The sequence below is a fragment of the Ahaetulla prasina genome, chromosome 8, assembly GCF_028640845.1.
Source record: "Ahaetulla prasina isolate Xishuangbanna chromosome 8, ASM2864084v1, whole genome shotgun sequence".
Classification (NCBI taxonomy): Eukaryota; Metazoa; Chordata; class Lepidosauria; order Squamata; family Colubridae; genus Ahaetulla; species Ahaetulla prasina.
Window position 1 is genome coordinate 66663572 of NC_080546.1, and position 14233 is coordinate 66677804.

General features: G+C 43.5%; 1 protein-coding gene across 3 annotated transcripts in view; it reads left to right on the forward strand.

Annotated features, from left to right (window-relative positions):
* The window catches only part of WDR1 (WD repeat domain 1), a 106797-nt gene that overhangs the window by 78414 nt on the left and 14150 nt on the right, over positions 1-14233 (forward strand). For all 3 annotated transcript variants that reach the window (XM_058191986.1, XM_058191985.1, XM_058191987.1), the window contains exon 8: positions 11867-12100. In XM_058191986.1, the coding sequence (XP_058047969.1) occupies positions 11867-12100 (234 nt within the window). The remainder of the gene's footprint in view (positions 1-11866; positions 12101-14233) is intronic.

Genomic DNA, 14233 nt, shown 5'->3' on the forward strand with positions numbered 1-14233 from the left:
ACTAATATCACTCTATAAAAACTTAGTAAGACCACACCTAGAATGCTGCATCCAGTTTTGGTCATAAAAAAGATGTTGAAACACTAGAAAAAGTGCGGAGAAGAGCAACCAAGATGATTAGAGGAGTGGAGACTAAAACATTTGAAGAATGGTTACAGGAACCGGGCATAGCTAATCTAAGTGAAGAGAAGGACCAGGAGAGACATAATAGCAGTGTTCCAATATTAGAGGGGCTGCCACAGAGAGGAAGAGGTCAAGCTATTTTCCAAGGCACCAGAAGGCCAAACAATGAATAATGGATGGAAACTGACCAAGGAGTGATTCAACTGAGAAATAAGGAGAAATTTTCTGACAGTGAGAACAATCAACCAATGGAACAGCTTTCCTTTGGAAGTTGTGGGAGCTTCATCACTGGTGGCTTTCAAGAAGAGATTGGACTGCCATTTGTCAGAAATGGAGTAGGGTCCCCTGTTTGGGTGGGTGGGTTGGACTAGATGACCTGCAAAGAATAGAATAGAACAGAACAGAACAGAACAGAACAGAATAGAATAGAATAGAATAGAATAGAATAGAATAGAATAGAATAGAATAGAATTCTTTATTGGCCAAATGTGATTGGACACACAAGGAATTTGTCTTGGTGCATATGCCTCGGTGTAGAAAAAAGGAAAGATAAATTCGTCAAGAATCATAAGGTACAACACTTAATGATAGTCATAGGGAACAAATAAGTAAGTAAATCTTAAGGATACCAGCAACAAGGTTATAGTCATAAGTGGGAGGAAATGGGTGATAGGAATGATGAGAAGATTAATAGTAATGCAGATTTAGTAACTAGTTTGACAGTGTTGTCAAACACTATTTGTTTAGCAGAATTATGGCGTTTGGTGAAAACTGTTCTTGTGTCTAGTTGTTCTGGTGTGCAGTGCTCTATAGCATCCTTTTGAGGGTAGGAGTTGAAATAGTGTATGTCCAGGATGTGAGGGGTCTGTAAATATTTTCACAGCCCTCTTTTTGACACCTGCAGTATACAGGTCCTCAATGGAAAGCAGGTTGGTAGCAACTGTTTTTTCTGCAGTTCTAATTATCCTCTGATAATTAGAAATAATTAGTTCTAAATATCCTCTAAGTATTATCTGTGTCTGTCTTGTTGAGTTGCAGAACCAAATCAGACAGTTATAGAGGTGCCGATGACAGACTCAATAATTCCTCTGTAGAACTGGATCAGCAACTCCTTGGGCAGTTTGAGCTTTCTGAGTTGGTGCAGAAATAACATTCTTTGTTGTGCTTTTTTAATAACATTTTTGATGTTAACTGTCCATTTTAGATCTTGTGATATGGTAGAACCTAAAAATTTGAAGGTCTCTACTGTTGATACTGTGTTGTCTAGTATTGTGAGAGGTGGAATTATGGAAGAGTTTCTCCTAAAGTCTATCACCATTTCTACGGTTTTGAATGTGTTCAGTTTCAGATTGTTCTGGACACACCATGAGGCTAGTCGTTCAACCTCCCGTCTGTATGCAGATTCATCATTGTCTCGAATGAGACCGATCAGTGTTGTGTCATCTGTGAACTTCAGTAGCTTAACAGATGGATCGTTTGAGAAGCAGTCATTGGTATACCGAGAGAAGAGAAGTGGGGAGAGCACGCAGCCTTTTGGGGTCCCTGTGCTAATTGTACAGGTATCTGATCTGATTCTGCTTAGCTTCACCTGCTGCTTCCTGTCTTTTAGGAAGTTTATGATCCATTTACAAGTGTGTTCAGGTACTTCTAGCTGGTTTAGCTTAGTTAGAAGAATGTCTGGAATGATGCTGTTGAATGCTAAACTAAAGTCTACTAAGAGGACCCTTGCGTAGGTCTTTGGAGCCTCAAGATGTTGTAGGATGTAGTGCAGAGCCATATTAACGGCATCATCTGTTGATCTATTTGCTCGGTATGCAAATTGCAAGGGTCTAATAGCAGATCCGTGATGGTTTTCAAGTGGGACAGCCCTAGCCTTTCAAAGGTTTTCATGGCTACAGATGTTAAGAGCAATTGGTCTGTAGTCATTCAATTCCTTGATGGTGGACTTCTTTGGCACTGGGAAATGCTTTGGTAAAGCATTTGAAGCAAGAAGGAACATAGCACATCTCTAGCAATTTATTGAAGATACGGGTGAAGATGGGGGCCAACTGGTCAGCACAGACTTTTAAGCAAGAAGGAGTTATCTTGTCTGGGCCTGGAGCTCTTCTTGTCTTTTGTCTGTGAAATAGGTTTTGCACTTCCTTTTCTGTGATCATTAGGGGTTGTGAGCCCAATGGGGTGGGGTCAGTTGTAAGAGGTTTGGCTGTTGTTGGTATGTCTGGGATGGGGATTGTGGAGATAGGTGGTGGTAGTTTTCTCTCAAACCTATAGTAAAACACATTCAGGTCATCTGCTAGTTGTTGATTTCGTTCAGCATGGGAAGGAGGTTTGCTATAACTGATGATATTTTTAAAAGTTTTCCATGTTTGCTGCTTCATTTATTGAGAACAGATTCCTTAGCTTTTCAGAGTAGCCTCTTTTTGCTGCTCTGATCTCCCTTGTAAATATGTTTCTGGCGTAATTGTACACCATTCTATCACCTTTTCTGTAGGCTTCCTCTTTGGTACAACGTAGCTGCTTAAGTTTAGCTGTGAACCAAGGTTTATTGTTATTGTATATTAGCAGGTTTCTGGTTGGCACACATAGGTCTTTACAAAAACTGACATATGATGTTACAGTATCTGTGAGTCCACCCAAGTCTGCAGAGGTATTTTCGAGAACATTCCAGTCAGTGCAATCAAAGCAAGCCTGTAGCTTTAGCCTTGCCTCCTCAGTCTAAGTCGTTACTGATTTAATTGTTGGTTTCATGGTTTTAAGTCTTTGTCTGTAAGCAGACAAATTGAAGGTATGCAAAAGATATAACCATAGTTGTCTCCTGCTCTTCTGGTAGGAGATATCAGTCTCAAAAGACCCCATGTTATGGACCAGTTCTGCATGGGACAGTGGAAACCTGTCCAGATGTCAGATGGAATATTTCTGGTATTAGATGGCTTTCAAACCCATAGCCTGAATCTCTTTCAAGAAGAAGGTGACAATCGCAAAACAGTGACTTCCCTTCTCAACTCTCAGTCCTTCTCTTCATAATTAATATGTTCAAACTTCTCCCAGATAACTGTACAAAATGCATCTTTGGTTATCTTTAGTAGGACCTACCCAGTTGTCATCCAAGTTCAAGTGAATTTCAGGAATTTTATTCTCTAGATGTCTTGAAAACTTGCAAAGACCCAGATTGTGTTCCAGCCCATCCTTCCCTGTAATGGTTGCAGGTAATTTTAAAGATGGTTGCTGGCCAACAATATGTGGATTCAATAAAAAAGGAAAATATTGCTGTTTTTTTATCAGCCCCATGTAGGCCTCTCTTACTGTCTCTGGACATATTTGCTTCTTGAGTTCTGCCAGTGTTTTCCTAGGCATCTCTTCTGTTGCTTCATGTCTTGTAGCTTCTTGATAAATGAAACTCCTCTGGATTGTCAGAGTTTAACAGTTTTGCACTGCTAAAGTACAATTTTGTTGATAGCTGTCACTGTCTCAAGATTCCAATAGAACTGTGCACAAGGGCCTTGGTAAACTCATTAAGCATCATCTGGAAGGTCCTCAAGAGAGATCGAGGGTGGACTTATCAAATAAATCTAATTTACTTGCAAGTACTGTGAACTTTTGTGTTGAATTTTTATTTTACCAATAAAAAAATTCTATCTATCTCCCTTTATTTCTTAATTGGTAAAATAAAAATTCTACACAAAAATAGTTTGTCGCAAAAGCGAAGGCTCATGGATTGGGGCTGAAAAGTGAAAGCAGAAGCTGTATGCTCCATCATTTTTGCAGACAATTGCTTCATTTGTTAAAATTGTCAAAATTTTATTTGCAACTGACAAACAGTAAATGAATTATTCAGAAAAAACTCAATACATTGTTCTTGCTTCTATGGGCCTGACAAAAAGTTAGGTTTAATATGGGGCTTTCACCACCAGGAACAAGCCTTTTCTTATGAAAAAGCAAGTTATTCAAAACAACATCATAAATCAAAGAGAGAGAAAAAACCAGATAAAGTCCAGCAGGGGGTTAAAATAAATGAGCGCTCAACCAGCTAGTTCAACTTTTAAAGAATAAATACCAAAGTGAAACAGGTGCTTTAATAGTGAAGTTAAACCTAAAGCATGCTAAAGAAAATGAACTGCTGAGAGAAAAGATAGATAACCAGTGGCTTTCTGACTCTTCCAGCATGGAATTGACATCTTCAGGATTGTTCTTCTGGGAGGGGGATGGTTCCCACAGTCATCTGAAAATCATCTTGGATCATTCCTAAGTGATCCCATTCAAATCCAGGAAGCAACATTGCCAAAGAACCAGCTTTGGTAGCAAAATCGGCAGATCTTTGGCAGGAGAAAGAAAAGTTCCTATCGTTCAGCAGCCATCTTTGGGGAGGAGCCACAAGTCACTTATGAACCTACTCCTGGTGGTTAAATCTATATTTGGGAGGTTAAATCTCCCAAATATAAAATTGGGGGTATTCCACTAACCCCAGTAATAAGTTCCAGCAACTCCAGAGAGGGATGCTGCTGTGCAGTAGCACCACTTGCCTCAATCTCCTGACCGTACACTTAGTAGTAGAACCTCATACTCAGTTATTTGTGGGTTTCTGCCTATGGTCCTCCTGCCCAAAACCTTTGGCATAACAATGGGTACAGTACTTTTCATACTCTGGGTTCATGGCTGATGCCCAATCGAGAACTCAAATTAGCATATTTCACGACTTCATTTGCATATCCACATCAGCTCCCTCTTCCATAATTAAATCATGAGAAAGCTTTACTGTAAGTAGGCCTGGCATTAAATACTACATTCAGGTCTCTGAATATGTGGTAACCTGGCTTGCCAGGAGCTGAAGTAGGGAATAGTCTTAGAAAACCAGGTCTGCTTGCTCACAGGTAGTTTGCCTCTATTGCCTATGATATCTCCCTCTAATTTTTACTATTGTTTTTCAAAATCTATTACTCCTAAGCTCTGTCTCCCTTAGGAATAACAATTCCTACTATATACCTCATATCACACATCTCCTTCATAACCATATCCTAGGGCTGTGATGGCGAACCTATGGCACGCATGCCCAAAGTGGCACACAAAGCCATGTCGCCTGGCTCACGTGGCCTTGTCTGTTTGTCTTCCGGGTGTCTGGCACGCAGACCAATCAACTGTCCTTTGTGTATGGCAGTGCCAAAAACCAGTGTGTGCATGTGCTCCAGCCAGCTGATTGTCAGGTGTGCATGCACGCCAGAACCCAATAGTTTGGCTTTTCCGGAGCACAATCCCTTCATGCATGTAGCTGTGCCAAAAACTGGCCTGCACATGCACGCTGGCAAGCTGATCGGGCACGCATGTGCGCTAGAACCCGGAACTTTAGTTTTTCCAGAGCGCATATGCGATGTTTCCATGCGACCCGAAAAGGTTTGCCATCACTGTCCTAGGGTGTTTTACTTGCCAAGCACTTGGCTGCTACTCAAACAACTGTGTCAATAGTTCAATATAATATAATAAAATCAATATAATATACATTGATTATACATTGCAATACACTTATTACATTAATATGTAATAAACTAGCAGTTTCAATAACAAAATTAAAAACTGGGGAAAAAACTATTCAACTTATAGTTAGTCACTTTAAAAATATATGCTATGTTGTAATCAGATATTTATTTTTATTTATGTATGTATTTTTATTAGAGAAAAGTATTATTGCAAATTATCATAACATATATGCCAAAGATACATTCCAAACTTTGGTATATAATTCAATATCACATTAAAGATTTTCCCATAAATCTATTTATATAAATACTATTTCAGAACAGTGTCAAAAAAAATCACCAAAGCATATTATATACCGTATTTTTCGGAGTATAAGACACACCTTTTTAACCCCCAAAAAGAGGGTGAAAATCTGGGTGTGTCTTATACACCAAATGTTGCATCAACCTTACCTAGGGGAGAGGGGAAGGAGTTGGTGCAGTGGCAGCAATGGCAACAATGGTGACAACGGCGGCAACAGGCAGCTGATTGGTGGTATTCTGGGATCCAAGCGCCAGTTAGAGAGGTGAAAAGCAAATGGTTCTGGGAATTGACAAGAATTGCTCCCTCGCCACCGGACCTGCTCCTGACCTGCTGCTGGCTGCGTGAGCTGCCTCCCCATCGCTGCCGTCGCTCATTGAAGCCTGCTGCCACATGAGGAGCCGTCTGCAGAGCTGCCCCTCCGATAGCCGCTGTTGCTTACTGAAGTCTGGTGCCACCTGAGTAGCCGCTTGTGGAGCCGCCTGACAGGTAAGCACATAACTGGAGGAGGAATTCTGGGGGTTGAAGTCTACAAGTCTTAAAACTGTCAATTTTGAAGACCCCTGGGTTAGGGGTTAAGGTTAGCACTTGTTTATAATGGGTTAGGGTTAAGGTTAGGGTTAGCACTTGTTTGTAAAGGGTTAGGGTTAAGGTTAGGGTTAGGGAAGAAACAAATCACCAATGTCCTAAAATTCTCAGCTTACTATTGTTACCGTAGTTTAGGGCTGGGGCATAATGAGCTAGTGTGTGTGTATGAATGTATGAACATGGTTTCAGCTACAGTGCTCTGCATTGTTTTTTTTTAAAAAATATTTATTAAATTTTTGAAAATTAAAATACACAGTACAAAAGTATATTCTGTTATAAAGGACACAGTATTGTTGTTCTGTCCCCCCACCTCAGTCTGGGAGGCATGTGAACTGACTCAATTAGCCGGCAATTTAGTCCACGGCAGCTATCAGATCTGGCAGCAACCCAGCGAGCGTCTGCCAAGGTTTTCTTTTATCTTCCTTGATGCTGGCGTGTCAGAAGCTCCTTACCGGAGTAACCAGGAAGTCAGGAACAAACAGCAATCCAAGCCAAATGCTCAGTCAAATAGTTCAGCTCAAGTTTTCTCCAAACAGTTTGATTTGTCTGTCACGAAGTAGTAGAGCAGCCCCTCCTGCTTTTATACCCTGTGGGGTGTGGCTTCGTGACTTAGCACTTTCTAGGCCTGCTCCACCCCTTCTTCTGTTGTTCCCGCCTCTCTTGTCTACGAAACCTGGGATCTAACCAGGACTGATTGTTCACAGCTGGGTCTGGAAGCATGGCCTGGGCGGGGGGAGATACAGGAGACAGAGGCCTTGTCAACTCCTCCACCTGGCCTGTCTCTGGCTCCTGGAGCTGAGCCAGAGAAGCGGGCCCTGCAGAGGGGAGCCCTGACGGCCCTTCCCCCTCACGTTCTGAGTCACTCTGGCAGTGGGCCAGGCTCGGGGGGTGCCTGGAGCCACAACAATTGTTCTTCGTTGTGGAAAAATGTCAAAGCCAAGAAGGCAAGCATACAAAATCTCCTTCAAGCTGGAAGTTGTGAAATATGCTCAGGAGCAGGGAAACAGAGTAGTAGAAAAATTTTTGGACCACCTTCACATATGAAAAAATGATAAGAGATTGGAGGAAACAGGTGGAAAAGCTGCAAAAGGTAAAGGATAAAAGCAAGCACAACTTTCATGGGCTTCCTGCAAAATGGCCACAGTTAGAGGAGGACATGAGAGACTGGATCATAGGTCACTGGAACATTGGCTTCGCAGTCACAACAAAAATGGTGATGTATTAAGCCAAATGCATTGCTACACAGAAAGGCTTTCAGGATTTTACTGGATCACCATCGTGGTGCTTCAGATTTATGAGGTGATATGGCCTTGCTATGCACACCAAAACTAGAATTAAGCAAAGAATGCCAAAAGAGTATGAATGTAAGATTCTGTCTTTTCATACTTTTGTGATAGACTCCAGGAAGAAAATAATTTTGAAATTGGCCAGATTGGGAATATGGATGACGTCCCGCTAACCTTTGATGTGCTATCAGATAGGACTGCTGATGTGAAAAGGTGGCAAAACCATAACCGTGAAAATCTCAGGACATGAGAAAACACATTACACGGTTGTGTTGTCCTGTTGTGCAGACGGCACCAAATTGCCACCAATGTTAATATTCAAAAGAAAAATCTTCCCAAAGGAAGTGATTCCAAGAGGTGTTGTTATTCATGCCCATGAGAAAGGATGGATGGATGAACATGGAATGAAAGTATGGATTGAAAGAGTGTGGTCCAAATGTTCTGGAGGGCTTCTGAATAACCAGCTTTATTAGTGCTCGAACAGTTTAGAACACATATTAGTGAAACGAAAAAGAAAAGATTCAAAGAATTGAAGATTCATCTAGCTGTAATTCCTGGGAGTCTTACCAGCCAGTTGCAACCTCTTGATGTTTCCATTAACAAGCCATTCAAAGTCTACAAGTGAGAAGAGTGGAACAAATGGATGACTGCTGGTAATCATGATTCACTGGGCTAATGAGGAGGCCCACTATCACTCAAGTTTGTGAATGGGTGAAAACATCATGGAATTCCGTGAAGGACGAAATTGTTACACGGTCCTTCAAAAAATGTGGCATTAGCAATGCCTTAGATGGAACTGAAGACGATATCATTTATGAAGGTAGCAAGGAAAGTGATTGTGAGCAACTGAGCTTCCTAAACTCTTGACACCAGCGACTATGATGAGTTTTATTTATTTATTTATTTATTAAATTTTTATACCGCCCTTCTCCCGAAGGACTCAGGGCGGTGTACAGCCAGAGTAAAAACAAAGATATATACAATTTAAAACAACATTTAAAAAGAGCAAATTTTAAAGGCTGATTATTAAAATTTAAGTTAAAAAGTTAAAAATATTAAGAAACCCAATTAAAATACATCACTAATTATGCCAGTCCCGCTTTAATGAATAAATATGTTTTGAGCTCACGACGGAAGGTCCGAAGATCAGGCACTTGACACAGGCCAGGGGGAAGTTCGTTCCAGAGCGTCACTGCCCCCACAGAGAAGGCCCTACTCCTGGGGGCCGCCAGCCGACACTGTTTGGCGGACGGCACCCTGAGGAGACCCTCTCTGTGCGAGCGTACGGGTCGGTGGGAGGCAAAGGGTAACAGCAGGCGGTCTCGTAAGTACCCGGGTCCTAAGCCATGGAGCGCTTTAAAGATAGTTACCAAAATCTTGAAGCGCACCCGAAAGACCACAGGAAGCCAGTACAAGCTACGGAGCAGCGATGTCACGTGGGAGCCACGAGCGGCTCCCGTTACTACTCGCGCAGCCGCATTCTGGACTAACTGCAGCCTCCGGGTGCACCTCAAGGGCAGCCCCATGTAGAGAGCATTGCAATAATCCAGCCTAGGCGTAACCAGGCGTGGTGACCGTGCATAAGGCATCCCGGTCAAGGAAGGGCGCAACTGGCGAACCAGGCGAACCTGGTAAAGGCCCTCCTGGCGGCGGCCGCCAGGTGTTCATCAAAGACAGCTGTCGATCCAGGAGGACGCCCAAGTTGCCAAGCACCTCCTTTGGGGGGACTATCTCGCCCCCAACACTCGGCTGCGCATGCAGCTGACTGTACCGGGATGCCGACGTCCACAACCACTCCCTCTTGGAGGTAGTGAGCTTGAGTCTCTTTCTCCCGATCCAGTCCGCTACAGCTTCCAGGCACCGGGACAGCACATGGACCGATTCGTTGGTGTGGACCGGGGTGGAAAAGTACAGCTGAGGATCATCAGCGTACAGATGATAACTCACCCCGAAACCACTGATGACCTCACCCAGCCGCTTCATATAGATGTTGAACAGGGTGGCGAGAGAATCGACCCTGAGGCCCCCCACAGGTGAGCCGCCTCGGGGACGCCCTCTGCCCCCCTGTCAACACCGTCTGCGACCGGTCAGAGAGATAGGAGGAGAACCACCGATAAACGGTGCCCCCCACTCCCAATCCCTCCAACCGGCGCAGCAGGATACCCATGGTCGATGGTATCAAAGCCACTGAGAGATCTAATAGGACCAAGGCAGAGGAGCAACCTGTCCCTGGCCCTCCAGAGGTCATCCACCAACGCGACCAAAGCCGTCTCCGTGCTATAACCGGGTCGGAAGCCGGACTGGAACGGGTCCAGATAGACAGTTTCCTCCAGGTGCCGGGGGAGCTGCCATGCAACCACACTCTCTACAACCTTCGCCACAAAGCGAAGGTTGGAGACTGGACGATAATTACCCAAAATAGCTGGGTCCAGGGAAGGCTTCTTGAGGAGAGGTCTCACCACCGCCTCCTTCAAGGCGGCGGGGAAAACCCCTTCCATCAAAGAAGCATTTATAATCCCCTGGAGCCAGCCTCGTGTCACTTCCTGAGCAGCCAGCACTAACCAGGAAGGGCACGGGTCCAGTAAACATGTAGTTGCATGTAACCTCCCCAGCAACCTGTCCATGTCCTCGGGAGCCACAGAATCGAACTCATCCCAAATAACCTCAACAAGACGTGTCTCTGTCGTCTCAGCTGGATCATCGCAATCTTGGTCCAAACTATCCCGAAGCTGAACGATTTTATCGTATAGATAACCGTTAAACTCCTCAGCTCGTCCCTGCACGGGGTCATCCCGTCCTTCTTGCTGGAGGAGGAACGGGTCACCAAACAGGGCGGCCGGGCGGTTATCTGCCGATGCAATGAGGGTGGAAACGTAGGAACGCTTCGCCTCCTTCATTGCCACTAGGTAGGTCCTAGTAAAGGACCTCACTAGTGTCCGATCAGCCTCGGAACGGCTAGACCTCCAAATACTCTCCAGGCGTCTTCTCCGGCGTTTCATCTCTCTCAGCTCCTCGGAAAACCAGGGAGCCAATTGAGATCTACGCCGGGTCAGAGGCCGCAAAGGCGCGACACGGTCCAAAGCCCCAGCCGCGGCCCGTTCCCAGGCCGCAACCAGTTCTTCAGTCGTGCCGTGGGTAAGATCCTCAGGAAGCGGCCCAAGCTCCGTCAGGAACCTCTCCGGGTCCATCAGGCGCCTGGGACGGAACCAACGCATTGGCTCCGTCTCCCTGCGGTGGTGAGCGGCGGTCTGAAAGTCTAGGCGAAGAAGAAAATGATCTGACCATGACACCGGTTCTTTCACTAAATCTCCTAAATCCAGATCATTTACCCACTGACCAGAGATAAAAATCAAGTCTAGCGCGCCTCCCCCAATGTGTGTAGGGCCATCAGTTACTTGAATCAGGTCCAAGGCCGTTCTTGGGGTTTCCAGAAAATTAGAGGAATGCTTGAACCTTAAAGTGTTTCCTCATTTGTTAATGACAGTGATGATGGTTCTTAATACCACTGCTGACTTTACATGGTAGTAAAAAGTGTACATTGGCTGTAAAAATTATTCTGCTGTACTGGTATTTTATTAAATAATATATTATTACACCATTTGGTTCAGAATACTTTTTCCCTTGTTTTCCTCCTCTAAAATCTAGGTGCGTCTTATAGTCCGGTGCGTCTTATACTCCGAAAAATACGGTAGGTCAGTGAACCCTTAGATTTTTTTACATCTCCAACAGAGGAAATCTCAATTTTTTAATGAATCGGCTTTTACTGCAAATCTGTTGATACAATTTTAATGATTTTAAGGACTTTCAGCCATTGATAGAACATTATCAGATACTCTTAACTCTTCGGTACATGTTTGATATATTCCAGTGGTGTCTACTTAAAATATTCTTAGGCTTTTGATCTAAATAGGTTGTGAGTTTAATTTCTGTGATGGATTCCATCAAATGGGCAAGTATCCCAAGTGTCTTTGGAGCAACAAGCTGTTGTTCCAGAATTTAATTTTACTTTTGTTTGATAAGAACTTCACCCTCAAGAAAGGAATCATTTATTTCTTAAATAGTTTCTTCTATTGGTAAGTTTCCTTCTTTTCTTTTAACAGATTAGTTGGAGTCCCGATGGCCATCGCCTTCTTTCTGCTTCTGGGGACAAAACAGCTAAGATCTGGGATGTCGGTTCCCAGAGTGTGGTAACTACATTTAAAATGGGATCAGATGTTTTGGACCAGCAATTAGGTTGTTTGTGGCAAAAAGGTCATTTATTGACATTATCCCTTTCTGGATATATCAACTATCTGGATGAGAACAATCCTAATAAGCCTCTTCGCGTCATAAAGGTTTGTGGAATAATTAAGGCAGTGTGTTCTAGTTTTCAACTTCTGCTTAGCAATAATAATCATGACTATGAAAAATAATTCAGTGAAAGACTGGTTTGAATTCTAGTGATTATATTATTCTGTTAACTATTATTGAGTTTTTAAGCACAGTGATTTTAATAATTCTGCATTTTAGGTGAATATTGTTGATACCATTATGGGAAACACATTTTTTTTAAAAAAAATATTGTATTGGAGCATGTTGATACCTATAGAGCAGAAGTGTCAAACTCATGGCCCGTGGACAGGATCTGGCCTGTGGGTTGCTTAAATCTGATTTGCGAGGCTGGCCTGAAAATGGCAAAGGATTGGCCTGTGGTGCCTCTGGCAACCAAAACGGGCTGGGTTAAGACACCACCCCCTGCCCCGTTTTGTCTGGCAAAGTGCTGCAGGAGGCATCCGTCCCATCTCCCCCTTCCCCAGCCCATGGAGAACTATAGTGCTGATACAGCCCTTGAAGAAATCCAATTTGACACCCTTGCTTTAAAGCAGTGGTTCCCAACCAGTGTGCCGCGGCACTAAGGGGTGCCGTGAGATCTTTTGAGGGTGCCGGGAACTTTTGAGCTACGGAGATTTTAAATATCTATTTCCTTATAAGGGTGCCGGGAACTTTTGAAAGGCTTTCCAAGGGTGCCTCAAACAAGAAAAGGTTGTGCCTCAAACAAGAAAAGGTTGGGAACCACTGCTTTAAAGTATCACATGTTCACATACGGACCCTTTTAGGATCCAGAGAATGTGATCAGTTCTATGCAGCAAAGCTTTTGACCTATACTTTCTCAACAATAGTACTTTTCTTCTTCCTGACCAGGTCTTAAAATTGGTTGGATGTGGCTAACATTTGGAATGGAGGCCACAGAAAACCACAGAGAATTGGGTTTGACTGGAAAGAAATAAGAAAACCAATAGAGCAGGAGTGTCAAACTCAAGGTCGTGGACTTGCAGCCTACCATCACAGAGGGTTGAGGGCATGGGGCTACAAAGGGTGAGACACTTCCCCCTGCTTCCCCCCCACGTGTGCACACACACTCAAACTTCTGCAATGGCAGGCTGCAAACTAATAAAAGCTGTTTTTGGGGAGTTGCTTTCACTGTTTTTCAGTTCCTTTCAGGTAGGCGTTTCTTTTCTTAGCCCCAAACCCCGTGGAAGGCTGCAAGAAGCTCCCATCCCAGCTTACCTCTCCTGTTCTTTTCCTCCCTAATACAACCCTATTACATGGGTAAATATCTAGACACTAGACAGCACCATGGGGATTACTTGTTCAGCAGATGGATGGCATGAAGGAAAAAACCATAACTGTATCTACTTGTTTTGGCATGCAATTCCCTATAGCACTGTGCCAAGGAAAGGAGTTGAAATTCTTTCTATCCAAGAAATGTCGTGTCTGTAATTACCATAATTCTGTAACCAGCGATAGGATTCAAATAATTTAACAACCAGTTCTCTACCCTAGTGACTGGCTGGGTAGGCGTGACTGGGTGGGTGTGGCCAACTAGATGTCACTCACATCAAGAGGTGCCTTGCCTCAACCTGCCTCCTCAACACATCCAGTCATGCCTCATCCCTCCCCTCCCCTCTCAGCCACTCCTTGTCACTCCCTGTCTCGCCTTGCCCAGCCCCACCTTGATTTATGACCACAATTGATCCCAAAATTTACATTGCTAAGTGAGAAATTTATTAAGTGAATTTTCCCCCATTTCATGACTTTTCTTGCCACATTTGTTAAGTGAATCACTGCAGTTGTTAAGTTAGTAACATGGCTGTTAAGTGAATCTGGCTTCCCCATTGACTTTGCTTGTCAGAAGGTTGCAAAAGGGGATCACATGACTCTGGGAGATTACAATCATCATAAATGTGGGACAGTTGTCAACCATCTGAGTTTTTTTTTTTTTTTTTATAAAAAGTTTTATTTTTACAATCATATCAAATAATTCATCCAATGTACAGTTATATACAATTAGTCGGGCTTGCCCAGTCACCACCACCCTTTTTAACACTCTTCCCTCTTCTACCTTCTTTTACTTTCCAAACCTTCCTCTCCTTCTCTTATCTACATCCACTCCTCCCTTAACCATCTGAGTTTTGATCACATGACCG